Here is a 20,350-nt window from a genome sequence, read left to right as displayed (position 1 = left end):
GATGACAGGGAACCCCAAGCAAAGCTTAAGGGACACTCCTCCTGCAAGCCAATTCAGTCTCCTCCCATTACAAACACCTAATGAATAGATGGTCTGAAGCTAAAATGCAAAATCAAGCTGCTAATGCTACAACATTTCCCTTTTCTTCTAGTATAAATTTAATTTGAGCTTATCAAGGCCAATAATGCGCGAAGCCTCCTTTTGCTGCCCAGGCTTTAGAACACTTGATACACCACAGATAAAATGCATAGAACAGTTTATTTTGTATGTACATCTTAAAGCTTATAATATTGGTGATACCTTGAAGGTGTGGAGGGACTGCATTACAAGACTTTGGTAAAAGCTATGGAGAGTTTCTAATAGCTTAACAAGCTTTATAGAGGCCAAGGGCTTCCAAAATGGCTTGAGAGGACCTATAATATTTTGAGGCATGCACAGAAACAATCATCAACTCTGGCACTCTCCTGTAGACCATAAGACAATTGAGAAAGCAGTGAGCAGGACAAGTATGCCGCTTATCGTTAATTTCCAGCAGCAGCTGTGTGGCCAAATTCTGAACTCGCTGAAGTAAATGCTCTGTAGCTCTCGAATAGCCCCCACTGTCATTTTCAAGACATATTACAACCAGTGCTAATCCTGATCTTTTGTGACTCATGCTGGTGCAATGGCAGTCTAAACACTCCCACTGTATGATTCATTGACATTCTTTATGTGTTAATGATTTTGGTGTGTGGACTGCCATTACCAGTATCATCAATATGGTTAATAACAGACCTGGTTATGCAAACTGGCATCCCTCACCCTTTTCAGCAGCGATACCCAGAGTCCTCACTTTCTTTGCAGGAAATTTACTCTATGTGGTTTCAAGCCTTTCTACTAGAGACATAAGTGACAGCATCTATTTGTATGCCTACTTGGTGTCACTGTTTACAAAAGGCCCCCAACCTTTAATGTTGATCATCCATTTAGAGGTCTTCATGCCTGTATAAAACATCCTCCTAACTCACCACATAATCAAACGTCTTTCCAAACTCAGTCAAAAATATGAATATGCTCTTTTTAGTTCTGGAATTAGCTAGAGCCTTTTGATTTACTAAAAAGGTATGTATAATATTATCACTTACATGGACTTTCAGCCAGCCCTCTTTATCCGTAGGTTTTTTACTGGGTCTTTCACATTTTTCTTCCACCTCCTAAAGTACATAACGTGCGGCAGTGGGTCAGTCCAAATCAGCAGTTGGCTTACTTTAGTGTGAATGAAAGCATTCTGCCCCTTCACAAGGAGCTCACCCATACACACAAAGTAAGACCCTCGGATTACTATAGACCTAAACATAGTTTAACGTTAGCCAGTGCAGATTGTGACAGATTAACGAGGCCCTATAGCTTTCCCAGCAAGGTCCCCGCAGTTTCCCCAACAATCACATTTTACAAACCTATAGCAAAACGAAATAAGTATTGGCAAAACTAAAAGGCTGGCAGCTAAAGCCAGACCTATATGCTTTGCCAATTCGTATTTCTTGTTAAACATCACTTGGGTGATAGATGCACCATTTTATCCTTATTGTGAGTATACGACCTATGGGGGGATTTGTGAAGAGAGAGCGCGATCTCCGCCAATGCCTCAACAGCGATGGAGTAATAAAATTCTCCAGCATCGCCTTTACATTGCAACTTTATTTTTCCATGTGCCTGACAATTGAACTGGTGGGGAAAGATGCATAATCCTATTGAGTTCTATTGGGAACTTTGCACAGCACAATTGAAGTGGCTAGTCAGAGCACTACACAGTTCTGGTGCCCGCATCTTCTTATGCTCTTTGCTGATATTTTTATATTGCTGGTATACTAATACCGCATGGGCAAGGGAAGAAGCGGGGGCTGCGGGGGAGCAAGGGATACTTATTTGATTCGCTGTTGGTGATAATGTATGATGGCCATCTGAAAAATCTATGATGGTAACAGGCTCCTCAGCAGCAGCAGCCCAAGCAGTGCAACAACACCTGATTTTTCCAGAAGTGCAACATGGGTACCAACCAAAATAGACTCTTCTATTTTTTCTTTAGCATCTTCCCTCTTAGTACGCATATTTAAAGAGTCTCGACACACGCAGTTTAAAGAAACTAGATCCTCCGGTACCAACAGCATCAGGTCTGACATGACCAGAGTGATGGGTGCCCAATTTTGTTTCTGCATAATTACACAAAATACTGGAGAAATAATACACTAAAAATATAGCTCTAAAAGCACAGTTGCTGTGAACAGAAGTCCCTTGCATTCTGGTTGTTTGCGTTGTTCCCGTGCTCCTGTGGTAAAAAATTGCTGTGAGGCTTAATGGCATAATTTCAGGAATTTGGTGTAACGGAAAATGTGAGATTACGCCGACATTAAGAACGTTTTGCCCGGGCCTAATTAATTGGATGTTCAAGTTATCATCAGTGGTGTACCAGCTTTATTCAGAAACCCTGGCCGCCTGTATAGGCACACATGGCAAATTGTTAATACTGTTCACCAAAGGGTTCAGGCTCTCCTCAAAAGGGCGGTATTGTGTTCAGTGCTCTAGAAATCTAGCCATTACTTCATGTTCTGAACTGGATCATTGTTTTCAAAGCTCAAGTCTGAAGATAAGTGTCTGCTGTAATCTGTCCTTTTTTGTGTTTTAGGATCAGAGAAAGAGCGCTACTCCGTTAGATGACAGCGACATTGAAGCACGTCTAAATAGCTGGAATCTTGGGGTAAAGTCACAAAGAAATCATACTTGATTCACTTGTGTACACGTACTCTTTGTACTTAAGCGGTTGTTTGTGTATGATGAGGAACAATGCGACACATAATGCAGCTGCTGTAATCCTGACACACCCCATTCAAACCAGGTGTGATCTTCTGTGTCCCATATAAGTTGTCCATAATGACTTTGCAGAGTGTTGGGTTCCAGCGTTTGCAGTCTTGATTGCTGCACCAGTGAGACGATGTGTATAGACTTAGGCTTAGATTTACATTATGTGATCACAAAGTTAAGTATATTGCAACTTCTTGTGTAATGGCTCTGGGATCTAGGCCTGCAACTCCTCCCCCCCTTCTTGCCAATCCACCATTCCTGCGATGCCCACCTGTCAAGTTGCAAGACCGATTTCTACTACCTGGCTTTTTCTTTGTTGATTTCTATGTTGATAATTTATATTCTTCCCCTTCAAGTAGTTTACTGATAACTCCGTGAAAGGGGTGCCAGAGGGGCGCTGTATTTAATATCATTTGTTTGCAACGTATTTATATGATTCCAAGGTCCAGACAGTTAGTAGTTACGCACTTAGTACTGTCAATCCTCTTGACTGTCCCAGAAAGCCTGTACTTCAAAGGAAGTTTTAGGTCCTGCCAGAGATGAAAAAACAATGAAAATAAAGGAATCAATTGTAAACTGCAGCTTGTCCTGTTGGAGTCTTGGCTGGGATTCTATAGTTTACTAGTCATTGCCAGTTTTTTTTAGTTTGAACTTTTGCTACCTGTTACTTGCCACTGATGCCTTTAGTTTAATTGCATATGTTGTTATGTTCCCTCATAAGATATATATGTATTCAACCCAGCAGCAATGTATCTGCTGAAAACATCACAATAACAATTACATTTACTTAAAAGGACGATTCTATGTTGAACTAATAAAAACTATATTGGCTAAAATGTTAGGCTCATTTAGCCCAATGAACATCTGTTTTGGATGAAAAAGTTAGGATTAATCTCCTGCATAATAAGTAGGGGTGGGCGGAATTTGCATAGTCGCGCTGCGCAAAGCTCCGCAAGACGGTAAAAAATCTCTGTGAGCACGCAAACATTGTGCGAACACGCGGAATTGCTTGTTCCACCCGTTCGCGATGCTTTTTTATCCAGTATTGTGGTATCTTTCATAGATTCACATGCCTGAATCATTCCCCGTCGCCGAGGCGGGAGTCCCACGGTAAAATACAAATGCTGTGCCTTAGAGAAACAGTAGGAGGCTAAAAAGAAAAGCACAAAGGCCCAAAACTTAGTAGCCTATATACATCATTATATAAAAAGAACTAAAAAATAGTTCCAACCAATCAGCTATCAACACCCTCTACAACCTTTCCAACAGAGGCAGTTCTCCTCAGATTTTCACTGCTCCTCGTGTGGAAGGGAGTCTCCCTGAGTGTCTACTCAGTTTCTTCACCTTTGTTCTTCAAAATGTCTAATAAGAAGGCTCTTTTTAGAGCTTGCAGGACCTGTGAGAAGAAGAGGGTCCATGTGGATGATCAGCACAAGCACTGCATCTACTGCCTACATCCCCAACATGTTGTTAAGGATGGTAGAATCTGTTGGACCTTCCCTGCTAAAACTATTAGGGACAGGGAAGCAAGGCTGCTTTTGTGGTTGAAATCCTCCTCGGCTGAGGAGGATGACAAGGCCTTAACATCTAGCAAGAGGGCTAGATCTCATGACAGCTCCTCCAGTGAGGGAAGAAAACCTCACAAGGCTTCCCGTGAAGTTTCTGACCAGTCACAAACGTCTCCCAAACTATCCTCTGTGTCAACGCTGTCTCCATCATCCGAGGTTTCTCAAAGGCCTTCTACCACCAGAACAGTGAGTAAAATCCAGGTTAAAACCCTAACTCTGGTTTCCTCTTATACAGTCTCTGTGACTTCTGCTGCTCCACTATCTACGGCTACACAGTCTCCACTACAGCCATCTCTTCACCAATTGTGTCTTCTAAGATCTCCACATCAAAGAAATCTAGTGGGACGAAGGATTCGTCAACGAAGATTTCAAAATCCCCGTCGAGCTCGTCGACAACTGTTCCATCGACGATGAAGGTAAAGTCCATCTCTTCGACAAAGAGCCCGTCGTAGGCGACAGAGTCCACAAAGAGCCCGTCGGCGACGACACCGTCGACGAAGATCATTCCGTCGACGACGAAGAGCCCGTCGACGAAGAGTCTGTCAATGGCGATTCCTTTAGTTTCACAGACTACACCTATTTCTTACTCATTTCCAATTAAAAACTTACCAGAGGCATGATTACAGCAAAATATCTCCTCTGCTACCATCTCACATTCTGGAGACATATGTGGAAGATGAGGATTTTGATGATGAAGATGATGAGGGACTGTTCGGCATAGCTTGCCACCTCTCTGAACTTCGAATAAAGTGTCAGGATGATGAGGAGGAAGAGGATTATCAGGAATTTTTTTACCAGGAACACCTCTCTGTCCCTTACCAGAAACCTCCCAGAAGGGTTACAGATCAAGGAGAGACAAGTCCTCTTCCTCCCACATTAATACAAGATCTGCAAGCTATGTTGGCAGATTACCGTCAGAGGTTTCATTCAGTACCGACTGCTCCGGTTTTACCACCCTTACCTACGAAAGTACCTGTCTCTCTACCGCAGGTGGAGATCCCTAGCTCTCCAACACAACCGTCTGAAGCTTTACCTCAACCACTCCATGATACTTCTTCCTCGGACAAGGCTGATGTCGAAGAGGGTGAATTACCCGATAATACTGACAATGCGGATCCTTGGGATGACTATGTCATTCCCATGCCTTCGCCGCCTATTCCTCAGCCATCAGATTCTCCCCCTGAGGGCATCAGTAGTTTTCACAACCTGATGCAGCGTGCTGCAACCAGATTTCAGCTATCAGTCACAATAGAGCACACGGATTGCTTCCTGCATGATTTTAAAGAAGAATACAGGAAAATAACAAGAGCGATTCCCATCATTGATTACATTTGGAATGAGGGGATAAAAATCATGAAAACGCCTGCCTCTATACCTGCGGTACTCCCACGCATTGAGAAAAAGTACCGTGCTCCTCCGGATACTCCTTCTTGTCTGATAGGTCATCCTCGAACGGATTCAGTTATATCACAGGCTGCACAACAGAGATCCATAAAGCTAGCTACGCCAATTTCAACACCGCTGGATAAAGAAGAAAGAAGGTTGGACTTGATTGGGAAAAAGCTTTCCTCTAAGCAGCAGCCTTCATTAAGGCAGCCAATTCGCTGGCCATTCTAGGTCGATACGACCGCCAAATGTGGTCTGATTTGACAGAATTTATAAACCTCATCCCAGAAGATCGTAGACAAGAGGCAAGAAAAATACTTTCGGAAGGGGAGCGAGCTGCATCAGAAATTATAGACTGCGCTCTAGATATTGCTAACACCAACTTCAGTCAACTTGCCCGTGCTGCAGTTCTTAGACGCCAAGGATGGCTTAAAGCAACATCTTTTTGGCCAGAGGTACAAACTAAAATCCTTGACATGGCTTATGATGGTGATTCCTTATTCAGAAAACACATAGACGAGGCCCTTCTAGCTATTGAGACTGATCTGATATGGCAAAATCATTGGCTACTCTCCAGTACAAGCGTGGGTCTTTCCGAGGAGCCAGAGGTCGTGGCTTCACATCCAGAGGAGGATATCAGAATCAGCAGAATAGGCAGTATCAGTCACAATACAGACAGCCTTATGGTCAGTCGTCTTACAGACAATCATCCTCGAGCAGTTTCTCTCACCAGGGCGGACGAAGGCGATCGAACAATCAAGGTCGCGACTCCTACAGGAAACAATGAGTTCAGCAGGACGCCAGTCATTCATCCTTCCCTCCCTGTGGGCGCAAAGATCTCAGCCTTTGTTCACCAGTGGCAACATATCACTTCAGATCGATGGGTTCTCGGCCTAGTGAAGAAGGGCCACACCCTAGAATTCATCAAACGACCACCTACTACCCCGCCCAAGGGTCCCCCTCCCCCTCGTCTTCACTTACTTTTCAAAGAAGCCTTAAAGATGCTCCACAAGAATGCAATAGAGAAGGTCCCTCTACCACAGAAGGGAACCGGGTTCTACTCTAGTTTCTTCCTCATAAAGAAAAAATCAGGGAAGTGGCGCCCGATTCTCGACCTTCGCAAGCTCAACAAGTTTCTGAAGAAACAGAGTTTCCGAATATGTAAATGTACAGGAATGTAAATGTACAGGAATTTATATAGCGCAAATCACCAAACGGTTTCTAAGCGCTTGCTTAGGGAACCCGTCCTGGTATTCCCCTGTGAGATAACCCCGGAAGGGTATCCGCAAGGTGAAAGCCAGGCATCCCGCCGCGAGGGGCCGTTGTGACACTGGCTGAGGTTTTAAGCTGTCTGAACGAAGGGGATTTTATGGCTTCTCTGGACTTGGAGGACGCTTACTTCCAAATACCTATACACCCCAAACATCGCAAATACCTGCGATTCACAGTGGATGGCGTCCAATATCAGTTCAAGGTACTTCCATTCGGACTGAAATCGGCACCAAGGATCTTCACGAAATGCCTAGTGCCAGTGTCCGCAGCTCTGAGATCTCAGGGAATACAAGTGTATCCTTATCTCGACGACTGGTTGCTCAAGGGTCCTTCGGAGCAGGTTACAGAGGATGCTATATCAACATGCCTCCATCTCTTTTCAACATTAAGACTCACTCGCAACGAAAGCAAGTCACAGTTACGTCCTCTTCAGGTGATTCCATTTCTGGGAGCAATACTGGACACCATACAGTGCAAAGCATTCTTGTCAAAAGATCGCCAACTATGACTGCAAAGATTGGCAATATCAATTTCAAAAAGAAAGTCAGTTTCTGTCCGGACATTCGCTTCTCTTCTGGGGAGTGCTCCTCTGCAATAAACCTTGTACCGTTGGCACGACTCAGAATGAGACCTCTGCAAGAAGAGTTGCATCTTCAATGGCAGCAAACCGCAGGGTAATTCGACGACTTCATCAAGGTCACAAGGCGCATGATAGACTCTCTGCATTGGTGGTCTCAGAAAGCGAACTTGACTCCGGGTCTCACTTTCCTGCCAACTCCTCCTGAGTTCGTTCTAACAACAGACGCCTCCATGGAGGGATGGGGAGGTCATCTTTAAGACTTGCAAATTAAGGGACGATGGTCCTAAGAATACCGTCTGCAGCACATCAACAGATTTGAGCTACGCGCCATCTTTCTCTCTCTGCAGGCATTCCTCCTGAGGATTGCAGGTTCCTCCGTGCTGGTTCGTACCAACAATACGACCAGCATGTATTACATCAATAAACAGGGGGGAACAAGTTCACTGTCCTTGTCACAGGAGGTTCAGGAACTGTGGAAGTGGGTTACAGCCCACAAGATAACTCTTAAGAGCAGAACATGTCAAAGGGCTTCAAAATACCTTGGCCGACACCCTGAGCAGATCTCTCTTGGGTTGTCACGAATGGGAGTTAGAGCAGAAGCAAGTGGAGAAGATCTTTCACATTTGGGGCAAACCTAAGCTGGACTTGTTTGCGACAAGAGAGAACAAGAAATGCCAATACTATGCCAGCAGGTTCTCTCAATAGGGATCAAGAGGGAATGCCCTGTCCATTCCATGGTCAGGGATTTGTGCGTATGCTTTTCCCCCAATACCATTGATTCCGAAAGTTCTTCAAGGATGAAGAGGGATGGCTGCCGTCTCATCCTAATTGGTCCCTGCTGGCCAAGACAATATTGGTTTCAGAAACTGCTCCTGCTATACCAGGAGGACCCTTTACGTCTAGTTCCAACACTCACAATGTTGACAAGGGAGAGGGGTCAAATACTTCATCCAGATCCACAGTTGCTGCGCATGCTTGCTGGCTCCTGATTTCCTAGAATTCAAAGATCCGAAAATTTCTCAGGACTGTCGCGAAATTTTAGCCAAATCTCGAGCCCAGAGTACTGGTAAAACTTATCGTTTAAAGTGGAAACGCTTCTGTCATTGGTGTGAGGTTAATGATGTCCACCCTCTTCAAGCTTCGGTGGAGGATATTCTTCCTTATTTACTATCTCTAGCCAAGACTGGGCTTGTGTTCTCCTCTATCATTTTCACCTTGCAGCGATTTCCAGATTCCAAAAGAGCTCTAACAAACGTTGCTCTGTTCCTCTTCTCTTATCAAACCATTTAATTTATGAAAGGGCTTTTTCGAGCCTTTCCTCCCAATACGTGCACCTCCTCCAGAGTGGGAGTTGAACACAGTGTTGGCTCAATTAATGAAAAGACCGTTTGAACCGATACACAAGGCTGAGCTCAAATTTCTAACATGGAAAGTGGCAATTTCCTTGGCTATTACTTCAGCTCGAAGGGTTAGTGAAATTCAAGCTTTCACTATCTCAGAAGCCTATCTCCATTTCTCCAGAGATTACGTAACTCTACGGACAAATCCCAAATTCATCCCCAAGGTACCGTCTCAATTCCATTTAAATCAGCCTGTAAAGCTTAAAACTTTCTTTCCGGACCCAACCAGGCCAGCAGAAAGAGCGTTACACTTGCTCGAAGTCAAGTGTTGTCTTAAGTTTTATTTACAGAAAACTAAGGACATCAGGCGATCCAATCAGTTGTTCGTCGCCTATGGCCAAGCCACACTTGGAACTGTTGTATCTAAAGCGACTATAGCCAGATGGATTGCTTCAGCTATTAATTTCTGCCATGACAAAGCCAACAAACTTCTGCAGAGAAAGGTCAAAGCGCATTCGATGGCAGCATCTACTGTGTTATTTGCTGGTGTGACTTTTGAGAACATCTGTCGTGCTGCGACATGGAAGAATGTCCACACGTTCACAAATCACTACTGCCTGCAATCTGCATCGCAGGACGATACTGCTCTAGGACAAGCCGTTCTTCAACATCTTTTTCGCTAAGGTTAGAATTATGTATTCATTTATACTGTATTTATAATATGATTATGGATTTCTATTGCAATTATACTTGTATACGAAGTTTATTTTCTTAATATTACAGTTAATTTCCCTCGCATTCTTTAATTTGAAACTGTATATTCTTTATTAATATTCTGACCTTCCAGGATGTGTTTGGGAGTAAAGTAAAGTAAAGTCCACATTTGTAAAGCGCACAATCACCCGTAAGGGTCTCTAGGCGCTGGGGGCCGTCGGGAAGATTAAGCGAGCTATTGCCCAGAGTCACATGGTGCTGGGCTAACCTGCCGCCGGAGCCGGGGATCGAACCGTGGTCCCCAGATTCCAGCGTCAGTCGCCCTGGCCGCGGCGCCACACCTCTCCCGGAGTCTACAAACCATGTCTCCCACCGTCCGCAAATCGACACTACCTGGCTTACTGCTTGCTATTCTGATTCAGGCATGTGAATCTATGAAAGATACCCCAATACTGGATAAGAAAACAAGTTACTTACCTGTAACTACAGTTATCTAGTATTGGTATCTTTCATTGGTTCAAATGCACCCACCCTCCTCCCCAGCAAGACAGTTCTTTTACTTGGGATCCCTACTTCCCACTTGTGCTAAGTAAATCTGAGGAGAACTGCCACTGCTGGGAAGGTTCTAGAGGGTGCTGATAGCTGATTGGTTGGAACTATTTTTTAGTTCTTTTTATATAATGATGTAGATAGGCTACTAAGTTTTGGGCCTATGGGCTTTTCTTTTTAGCCTACTACTGTTTCTCTATGGCACTCCTTTTGTATTTTACCGTGGGACTCCCGCCTCTGCGACGGGGAATGATTCAGGCATGTGAATCTGTGAAAGATACCAATACTGGATAACTGTAGTTACAAGTATGTAACTTGTTTTCTTCCTGTTCACGAATGCTGTTTGCGTGCTCGGGGATAAATATCTCTCGAACACACATTTTGAAAGCGTGAACAAGCAAAAAATTCTGCGAAGCCGCGGATCGTGGAATTTTTGGCAATTCTGCATTCTCCGCGGAACGCGAAATTACCCAAATTCTGCAAATTCCACAAGAGGAATGGAATTTACCACCTAGGCCTAATAATAAGTGCATCAACTGAAAAGTTTGAGCAGTGTCTTAGGATATTTCTTGGCTAAGATATTTGTTTCAGGTAGCCACACGTAGAAAGTCACTATTTTTTAAAGAAATATAGACTAGATCCTTGAAATACTCTTTGAAATCCCAAAGGTTAGACTTACAATTTGGGGCGGAGGAATATTTAGGAATAAAGTAGCTAGATTATGCCAACATTTGGCTATTCTGTACTTAGAGTGTCTTTCATTTGTTCTCGAACAAGCAATAACACAGATGAAAAGCTGGTGGGAGGTCGAGTTAGTGGCGAATTGCAACAGACGCTTGTAGTACTATCTAGGTATTTGGCTATATACCAACAGTAACAAGTAACTGAGACCCCCATACTCTGGTTCTATTTTTCTTTTTCTTTTTAAAAATTCACTGAAAGACCCGGAATGTTATCAGTGTTTTGTGTATGCTTAACAAGGAGGGAAGGGTGTGGCGTTAAGCTGGAACACCAAGGAGAGCAGCGGAGAGCTTGCAGCCGCCACCAGGTGCAGGGTGTCTGCAGAAGCGGCTTGCCTAGATCGAGTTTGGCTTGCGGTCCCTCTGGGCGCCCCCACTCGCAGTACTCGGGCACCTTTTCTACCAAATTGTACCTCACGTGCACACTAGGTGTATAGATACAGGACTGGCAGGGCTAGAATTTAATGCGTAAGTAGGAGAAGGAAACTTGCAAGTTCACTATCCCTCCAACCACGTTTTTCCCAACTTTGGAAGATGATTTACGTCTGCCATTGTCAGAAGTAAATTTCCAACACTTCTCAATATGAGAAAAGATTAGGGAAGAATTGTTGAATACTCTTAAAACATGCAAGTTAGTAGGTTTGCATAGACTCAAAAGGATATTCTAACCCTGGAACTATTGCTATCCACTGCCTTCAGCCCCAGTATGTAGATCTGCAGAAATGTGGCAACATAAGGAGATTGCAATTATTCAATCACTACTGTGGTATGAGTCCTGGCATAATCAGAGAGGCTATATCAGAGCTCTTATATAATGAGATTGCTGCCATAATTTGTCGCTGCACTACATGGCATCAAAGTGACAAGTGAATTTTGTTACAGGACGAGTGGATTTATGAAGCAACCTGCCCTGTGGATAAGTAGAGATTTTATTAAATTCCACACCCCTGTAGACCACAATTCCATAAATACCTTCAGTTGCGCCATGCCATTTCCCCATACCTCACACACCAGGGAACCGTGCCGGACTTCAGCCCCATCGAAGCTAAAGTATTTATGGGGATCTAGGAGAACATAAAATCACCAACATCTACCGAACGTTGGTAACAAACAGCCGCACTACCCTTGATAAAACACGAGCAACGTGGCAGCAAGATATCGGTCCGCTAGATGATGAAGACTGGGCAGAGGCACTGGAATCCCCAAGAGCTGCGGCGATTGCGGCACGACTACGATATGGCCAATTTAAGTATCTCCATAGAGTATATTACACCAGATATAAACTCTGGCGGGCCGGACTGATTGCATCTCCACTTTGCCTGCAGTGCCAAATGTCTGATGGTACTCTTATACATACGGTGTGGCAGTGCACCACACTCTCTAAGTTCTGGCGGGGGGTCTTCACATGTCTATCAGAGGTTCTCTGGTGGGACATCCCATGCACACCTCGTCTAGCCCTACTCCACATCACAGATGATATCGGGGGTAACATTTATGAACGTCATTTATTACTTTTGGGCCTTTCATTGGCAAAGCATGACATTCAAGGGCATGGAAGGATGCGTCCCCACCACTTGTTGGGGTATGGAAAAATGGACTCTGAGCAGAATCCACCTCAACCTTCACCAACCCCGCACCCAGTTCCCTCTAGAGTGCCGCCTTCGGTCAATACCCCTGATTCTGATCCTTTGTCCTTACCACCCGGTAAGGCCCAAACTTTGCACAGTCCTTTTGGCACAGATTCATGTAATGACCATTTTGATGTGGGGCATAATTTTGTCCCCAGTTTAATGAAGATTGGTATGAAGAACTCTAAGATGCTAGTGGTCTAAATACTTCTCCGAATACTGGCCCCGTTTTGCCTCTTGGCCCTTCCACTGTCAAGTACCCACAGAACCTCAGTTACCATTTAATGAAACCCTTACCGATATCCTCTTGGCACATGAGCGAAACCATATTCAAGTTCACCAATTAATAGGTTGCTCTGTGCCATCACAGACGGCCCTAATTTTCTTACACAACATCCTAAGCCAAAGAGTTTGGTGGTGTAGGATATATCACAATGCATTTTCCCCAATCCCCCCATGGATTGAAAATCTATAAGATAGAAACTTTTGGCAAACTTATCTTTTCTTCATGTGTTTTGCTCTACATTTGGTGAATGCCAGCTGCTTTCTGGATTGCTACCCTCATGCATTACGGGTTACAGTGGCTCAAGTACTGTGTGAAATTCTGGTCGACCTCAGGGCGTCCCTGACCCAAGCTATTCAGGATAGCTGAGATGCAGCAAACTTTATAATATGGTCAGGTTTGGACACGATCGACTGTCTAGGTCAAGCAATAGGTACAAGTGAGGGACTTTGGACCTATGCCTGGATGAGGTCTGAAGGCTTCTCCAGGGATGTCCAGTCATCTTTAATGAACATGCTGTTCAATGGCTCTTGAAGATTTAGCCCTGGAACTGTTTAAATAAGGCAGGACCACAGTGCGTTCCTTGGGTCTTTCTGCCTCACCAACTATTCCAACAGTTTTGCTCCCTTCATGTCTAGGGCAGAGGGTTTCAGTTTCACCAGCAAAGGCCCCTTAGCCAGCCCGAATGTACAACACTAAACCCCTTATAACATATTGACATCCTCTATTTATTGATCAGAACTGTCCCACAAAGAGAATAACCACTTTTTTATAAAAGATTATGTTGTTTTTATTATCAAAATAGTAAACATATGTGAGAAAGTACCATCTTTCTTGCATTGGTATGCCCCCACTTTTTTTTTGAACTGCTGATGTGCTTTGACTGAGTGTGCCCTGGGCTCTTGCCAACCAGGTACCCAGGGTCTGTGTTCCTTCCCTAAAACTGTGTTGAAACTAAAACCCAATTGGTATCTCTGGCCACCTGTCAGCCCCTAGTAAATGGTACCCTAGGTACCCAGGGCATGGTGTTCAGAGAAGACCCCTGAGGGCTGCAACACTTACTGTGCCACCCTCAGGGGCCCTGTACCCTGACACCCACACAGCCTTTGCAGGTTGAGTGTCTAAAGTGCAGAACTAAATAAAGAGTCAACATGGCACACATCCCTGTGTGCCATGCCCACAGAACCCACAGCCCTGGCATACTTCAGTCACCCCTCTAGCTGGGTGCCCTATGCCAGAGGTGTGGGCACAGGTGCATGAGCCCTGTGCCCCTCCAGTACCCAGGGCCATTCCTGGGCACTGTAAGTGCAGTGATGCCATTAAGAGTATATGGTGCTGGGAGGTTGTCATTACGAACTCCACAGCACCATAATGGCTACACTGAAGACTGACAAGTTTGGTACTAAACTTCTCAGCACATTAAACCCGCACTGATGCCAGTGTGGGATTTAATGTAGAATGCACCAGAGGGCATCTTAAAGATGCCCCCTGAAAACCTAACCTACAATCCACGTCTGGGCTGAGTGGCGGCAGAAGCTGCCACACAGCAGACATGTTGCTGGACCCCTGGGTGGAGAGCCCCCCCCCCGCTCTCCTGGGCCTGCAACAATGCACATCCTGGGCTAAGTGCTAGGTCTCCTTCCCCAGGATGGGCAGGGGGAAGCTTCAAAGGCATGCCGCCTCTGTGAGCTTCTCCAGACCATTTGCTGTACTCAGCAACTGGCCCCCACCGGTTCTAACGCCCACTCTGGCAGGAAACCCTATGTCAGGAAGGGGGTTGTGCCAGCCTGTGCCAATCCCACCCCTCAGGTGGGAGAGGCGAGGTGAAGCATGACCCCGGGCTCTGGCCATCTTGAAGATGGGGAGCCCTGCCCAATCACAGCTAGGAGCAGGCTAGGGGGTGTACCCACCCCAGGACAGGGACCTATTGGTCCCTGCCCTTGCCCTACCTGTAACACCCCTAAATTTAGTATTTAGGGGCACCATGAACCTTCCTTCCTCAGATCCCGATAAGAAAAGAAGAAAGAAGATCAAGAAGAAGAAGACCCACCGTGCAGCTGCTAACAGGATGACACCCTCTCACTTGGCCCCAGCCCTACCGGCCTGTCGATCCTGGAACCTGCTCCTGCTTAATCCCGACGACTCCTGCGGACAGCAACCTTGGGACACCCGGAGGACCTGCCTGCCTTGACCCTCTTAAAGACTGGGACTCCCATAAGCAGAGGCTCTGCTTCAACAACCAACACCTGATGCCAGCCAGGAAGCCCAAGACCTGCCCACTCTGCACCCGCCGAGCCTGGCCCATGCCCGAGTGATCCAAGACCACGAGGACGTCCCCCCCTGTCGACTGGGACCCAAAGTCCAGTGCCCAAAGACCCTCCTCGATTAACCAGATGACGCCTGCAGGCTCAGAACCAGGGACCCCTCCAACCGCGACCAGCCGAGGGTAAGATTTCCCAACACCCAAAGACACCCCTGCACCCTGCGACCTCCTGTGCCTCCCTTTGGGGTACCTATCTCTTCTCCAGGATCCCAACTTACCTCTCGAAGTGGTGCTCGCATCTGAAGAATCACTGTCCCCGAGTCTGCAGCCTTTGTTCCCTTGTTACCTTTCCCATTGAATAACATTGAGCGCCCGATGGCTCAAAGGCACCCTGCACCCAGCCGCCCAAGTGCCCCTGGCAGCGCAACCTGTGCCCTAAGCAAGTGACCAGGAGCCCAGCTTCCACAGCCGCGTGGCCTGCTAGCTAGCATCCGCCAACCGGAGGCCCTTTGCCCCTCATTGGATGACATTGGGCCTAACTACCTCTGCACCCGGCCGCCCCTTTGCCGCTGAGGGTGAACCAACTGTACCTACCTGACCCTGGGGGGCCCCTGAGTCTATGCCCAGAACCTTAACTTCTCCAGTCGAGTACTCACCTGGTACCGGTAACTCACTTACCTGCCTTTGGATAACATTGACTGGTTTGACTTGAAAAATCTTCTAAGGGACTACTTTTGAAAACTTAAAATATTCACATAAAATCAACCGATTTCCGAAGTACTCACCTGTGATCAGGAGAGAAGCCAGTACTGCATCTTGTCGCCCAGTACTGAACCGCAGAAGTAATCCTAGTTGGGTTTACTAGTAACTTTAATTTTCTCCATAGGAACCCATTGTGTGATTTTCTGTGAAATTTCTTCTGTCTACTTTTGAAAACTTGAAATATTCTTTAAAAATCATACCAGGGGGCGGAGCCAGACCGGCGACCAAGATGGTCGCCCGGGCTCCCGGCTCTGTCGACCTTCTTCCCCCGCCGCCTGATCCTGTCGGCTATCCTGCGCTGCGATGGTGCTCCCGGACGTCGGAAGGGGTGCTGAGTTGCTGTGTCCGACTCCGAGGGTTTTTCGAGCCCTGAAGACGGAGATATGACCCTTCGTATTTTGTGGCCTGCACGAGACCTGAAGCCGGGACCCCGCGTGATGCTGCTGCCGCCCGCGAGTGCAACAACAACGGCCATACAGACCCGGAAGGTGCCGGTCAACCGTTATGGAGGTTGGCCCATCTCCGAGAGTGTACATCCAGCGCCCGATCCGTGGAGCCTGGTGAACGCGAACCACGCCACCCCTATATGCTGATTATGCTCCCCCCCGTCTACTGATTGATGCAGCGGCGACCTAGATGCCGTCCTTTGTTCCCGCACGGAACCCTGGTTTGTCCGCATGCAGCTGTTTTCATCCCGCACTCCGGGTGATCGTGGCCGGTTGAGGCACAATGCTGCTGCGGTACTTTTTGGTTGGGGGGGAGCTCATATGTGACCTTCAGTGGGGAAGTGGAAGTGGCGACCATATTGTGTGCAGTGTGGAGGACGCGGTGGTACTATGCTCCTCTCTATATCAAGGACTGGTGGCACTTGTGTTCGTTTGAGCGGCGCTCATGCTGGGAGTCCCTTTTGGAGGTAGCGCCTCGATGGGACATACCTGACCATAGCGGTGGCAGTCTGCTCTGAAGATCGAAGGGTGGGGACCGGATCCCCCTGTGTACTGGAAGGACGAAATCTGGAGTGGATCGATACAGGGACACCCCGATATATGTGGAATGGAAAGGGAGCCCGACGCTGGTACTATCCTTCTGAGACTTTGTTGGTGTGGCCCCTTCTACAGTTTTCCATGTAGACTTTGCTGTGGGGTGTGGAGATGACTCTATCGCTGGCTGAGAGGGAGGGCTTGTGCTTGGAGGACTCCCTGGTTTGTTCCAAGTGGATCGTCACATAGATACCTGGTTCCATGGGTGCATGGTTTCTTTGGAGACACCACCAGCTGTGTGTTTATCGCTTCCCCTTTCACGCTCTTTTTCCGATGGCGGGCTTCATCATGAGACCCAGAAACTGTGTAATGACTATCCTTTTTGCACTCAACCTTGTTCTCGGGATCGTGAACGACCAAGTGGCGGTAGATGGCTTTCGAGTGTGTCGTATCCTGGTGCATTGCTAGCTCTCCAGCTTCTTCCGGACTGGCCTGTCTGTTCACTCCGGTACTTTGGTTGCCCGACCCTGCACCACTTGGACTGGGATTGGTTTATGATTAGGGCTGGGTGGATCTATGTGAATAATGGTACTCTAATTTCTGAGGGCGATGCACAGGGGGATTTTCATCTTAGCGGTGTGACTTGAGGATCTGGGCGGCGAATGTTATCCTGTTTATGTTGTTATCTTGAGGCTTTGTTAATGACTCTGGCGTAATTGAAATGCTACGTGGCGGTGGGGGGGGGGGGCGGGGGCCCGTACTGGGGACCCTCCAATGTTTCCTTCCTTTCCCTATCGTGGGGGGTTTTTCGTTAACTTTTCTTCTTTCCCACTTTCTTCCGTTTTCGTGTAGATTATTGTCTTTCCTCTCCATTTTTCTTCCTTCTATATTTCGGGTTTTTGACACTGGGCGACAGGCACGCTGCTAGGGGGGTGGGCCGTAGCCGTATGCAGGGGTGCAGGGTGGGGGGTTGGGGGAGGGGTATTATTGTTTTTGTTCCTTTTCTGTTACTATGGCCTTTATTTGTGTCGTATTTGCTTTTCTATAACTTTCTTCTTTTTCCTCTCTTTTTCCTGGGATCCGAGTTGAGGTAACTCTCCGTGTGATTTGCTAGTTCAGATAATAAGGGTTGATGTTTTTTCTGTGTTTTCTGCTACAGCGGACGTACACTGATTCGGTGGGCCAAATGTACTGTTTATTATTTATCCTGATTATATACACCAGTGCTAATATCTTACCTACAGTAGTCCTGACTGTGAATATCCTGTCCTATGAACATCCCTTGACTTGTTGTGGCTTAATTGTGCGGCATCGGATCCTGCTCTAACTTTAATTTTAAAAGAAACCTTCTTTAATCCTGTTATCAATGTGGTGCGAATATTCTCCTGAGTTACAACGGAGCGTTTGGAGGGCAGATTTCTGCATTTATATGGCTTAATCGATTTTATTTGATCGCCTCTGTCCTGATGGCCGACCGTGATGGTTTGTAGGCCCGTGACTGTAATTGACTTAAGTAACAATAAAGGTTTTAAAAAAATAAAAAATAAATAAATCATACCAAATACTGAAACATAATTACTTACCTGTTTTAAGTTGAGACCCCAGTGCTGGAGCTAGGAGCCCAGTACTGGATTACAAAAGTAACGAGATCGTACTTTACCTGCAAACTGAATTTTCTCCCATTGGATAACATTGCCAGATTTCTGCTGAAAAGCTTCTAAGTGTGAACTTTTAAAATAGCTTTATATTCCTGAAAAATCACTGCAATAACTAAAACGTTTTTACTAAATTGTTTTCAGCTTAGACCCCAGGACTGAATCTAGGATTCAATCCTGGAACTACCAAAGTAATATACAAAGTAATCAACTGTGTTTATATAGAAAAACCCATTGAGTTCAATGCTAAATTGTGTGTAGAATTGTGTTGCCTACTGCAACCCCTGTACCTTGTAGTGTAGTTCCTGTATTCCCAATAGGCTCTGCGCATTGGAATAGTGTATCCTGTAGTTTAGACGTAGGACTGAAGTTGACTAGGTCTCTACTGAATATACTAGACTTAATTGTGTGTGTGCCAGCTAGCTCAGAGGTCACTAGAAACTTTCTCGAATGAACAAGAAGGGATTAGTTTCTAACAACCGCTTAAAACATGACAACTTTATTTCCCAAGAATAAGAAATATATCTCTAGAGTCACGGAAACAATAGATAGTTATTTCACTCAGTCAATCGTGCATGCTTTGTTTCACCAGAAGTGCAGATAAATAGAGAGACGGGAGTTTTCAATAAAATATATTTATTGGACAGTCTTCTTTCTCAAGCATAAGAAATTAACTGCTGCAATCGTAATACTTGCGGTAAAGTACAAAGCGTACAGTACGAAGAGTATTATAAAATAATATTGTAAAAGCATGATATGGTTTCTAAGACATAAAATACCTAAAATGCATAAAATACATACAGCGCGAAATGATGGCTAAAAGTACTCAACTGGTGCTTCAAAAATACGCCTACCACTGTGTACCTAACCTAGGTCTAGTAAAAGGGAAGAAGTAAGTAAGGTGTAGCCTAGTTTTAGTATTCTTTGCCAAGAATCTAATCCAAGAATTCTTTTAGGGTCTAATCAGCTCCGTACCTTGGTTTTTAGAATGTAGGAGGTCTGGTATCTCTCTCTCAGGACTCGATTTCCCAGCAGCCCGCAAGGGTAGCCTGGAAACACCGGAGCTGGATTTCTCGGCTGGAGAAAGTACAGCGTCTCTCAGTGCGTCAGCTGGAGGGTCGGCTTCCTTCGGCACTTGCTGCAGCAAACGTGTCGGGCAAGTAGATAGTCGAACTGCTCCAAACCACCGTGTGTTTGGACAAGTGTGGGCATATTTATACCTTGAAGGTGCTGAGTTTGACGTAAGATTGGACATAATAACGTCATTAGAGACTTAATTCTCTGAAAACTCCATGAGTTCTTGGATAAATTAATATTCATGCGGGGGGAAGTCCCTGACTGATGAAGGCGGGTTTTTCCAAGAAATCGTTGTAGATTTTTGGAACTAGTGGAAGTAGCCAAGCCGTATTAGGACTACTTGAGCTATGTCTTAATATGGTTATGATTTCTATGCCTATATAAGGATACGATATTTTTTACCTATATAAGGGCATGAATCGGGAAAATTACACTAGGGTCCTAAAGGGCTATACAACACCACTCCAAGTATTATGTCTAATATTACTAAAGCTATAAGCATAAAACATAACTAGAGCATGTGTTCATAATCCCACCCAAAATACATGAAATGCATCAAAACATGGTTTATACACATGAGTATTTGTCTTGCACGTATTTTATAAGCAATAGCTGTCATTAAAGAATGCTATCTAAACGATTTATGAAATGACATTTAGGAAATGGCTCTAAATTTACAGAAGAGAAAAAAAGTTGAGACAATTCCATAGCATAA

At 45.5% G+C, this 20,350-nt stretch overlaps 1 protein-coding gene across 3 annotated transcripts in view; it reads left to right on the top strand.

The window, feature by feature from the left end:
• CEP112 (centrosomal protein 112) overlaps positions 1-20,350 on the top strand; it is a 2,313,552-nt gene that overhangs the window by 282,216 nt on the left and 2,010,986 nt on the right. For 2 of the 3 annotated variants that reach the window (XM_078654310.1, XM_078654308.1), the window contains exon 6: positions 2,663-2,734. The exons of the other annotated variant lie outside the window; for it this stretch is intronic. In XM_078654310.1, the coding sequence (XP_078510436.1) occupies positions 2,663-2,734 (72 nt within the window). The remainder of the gene's footprint in view (positions 1-2,662; positions 2,735-20,350) is intronic. 3 annotated transcript variants of the gene reach the window in all.

The sequence above is a fragment of the Lissotriton helveticus genome, chromosome 7 (assembly GCF_964261635.1).
Source record: "Lissotriton helveticus chromosome 7, aLisHel1.1, whole genome shotgun sequence".
Classification (NCBI taxonomy): domain Eukaryota; kingdom Metazoa; phylum Chordata; class Amphibia; order Caudata; family Salamandridae; genus Lissotriton; species Lissotriton helveticus.
The sequence above is the reverse complement of the archived record's forward strand: the minus strand, read 5'-3'. Positions and strand labels throughout refer to the sequence as shown.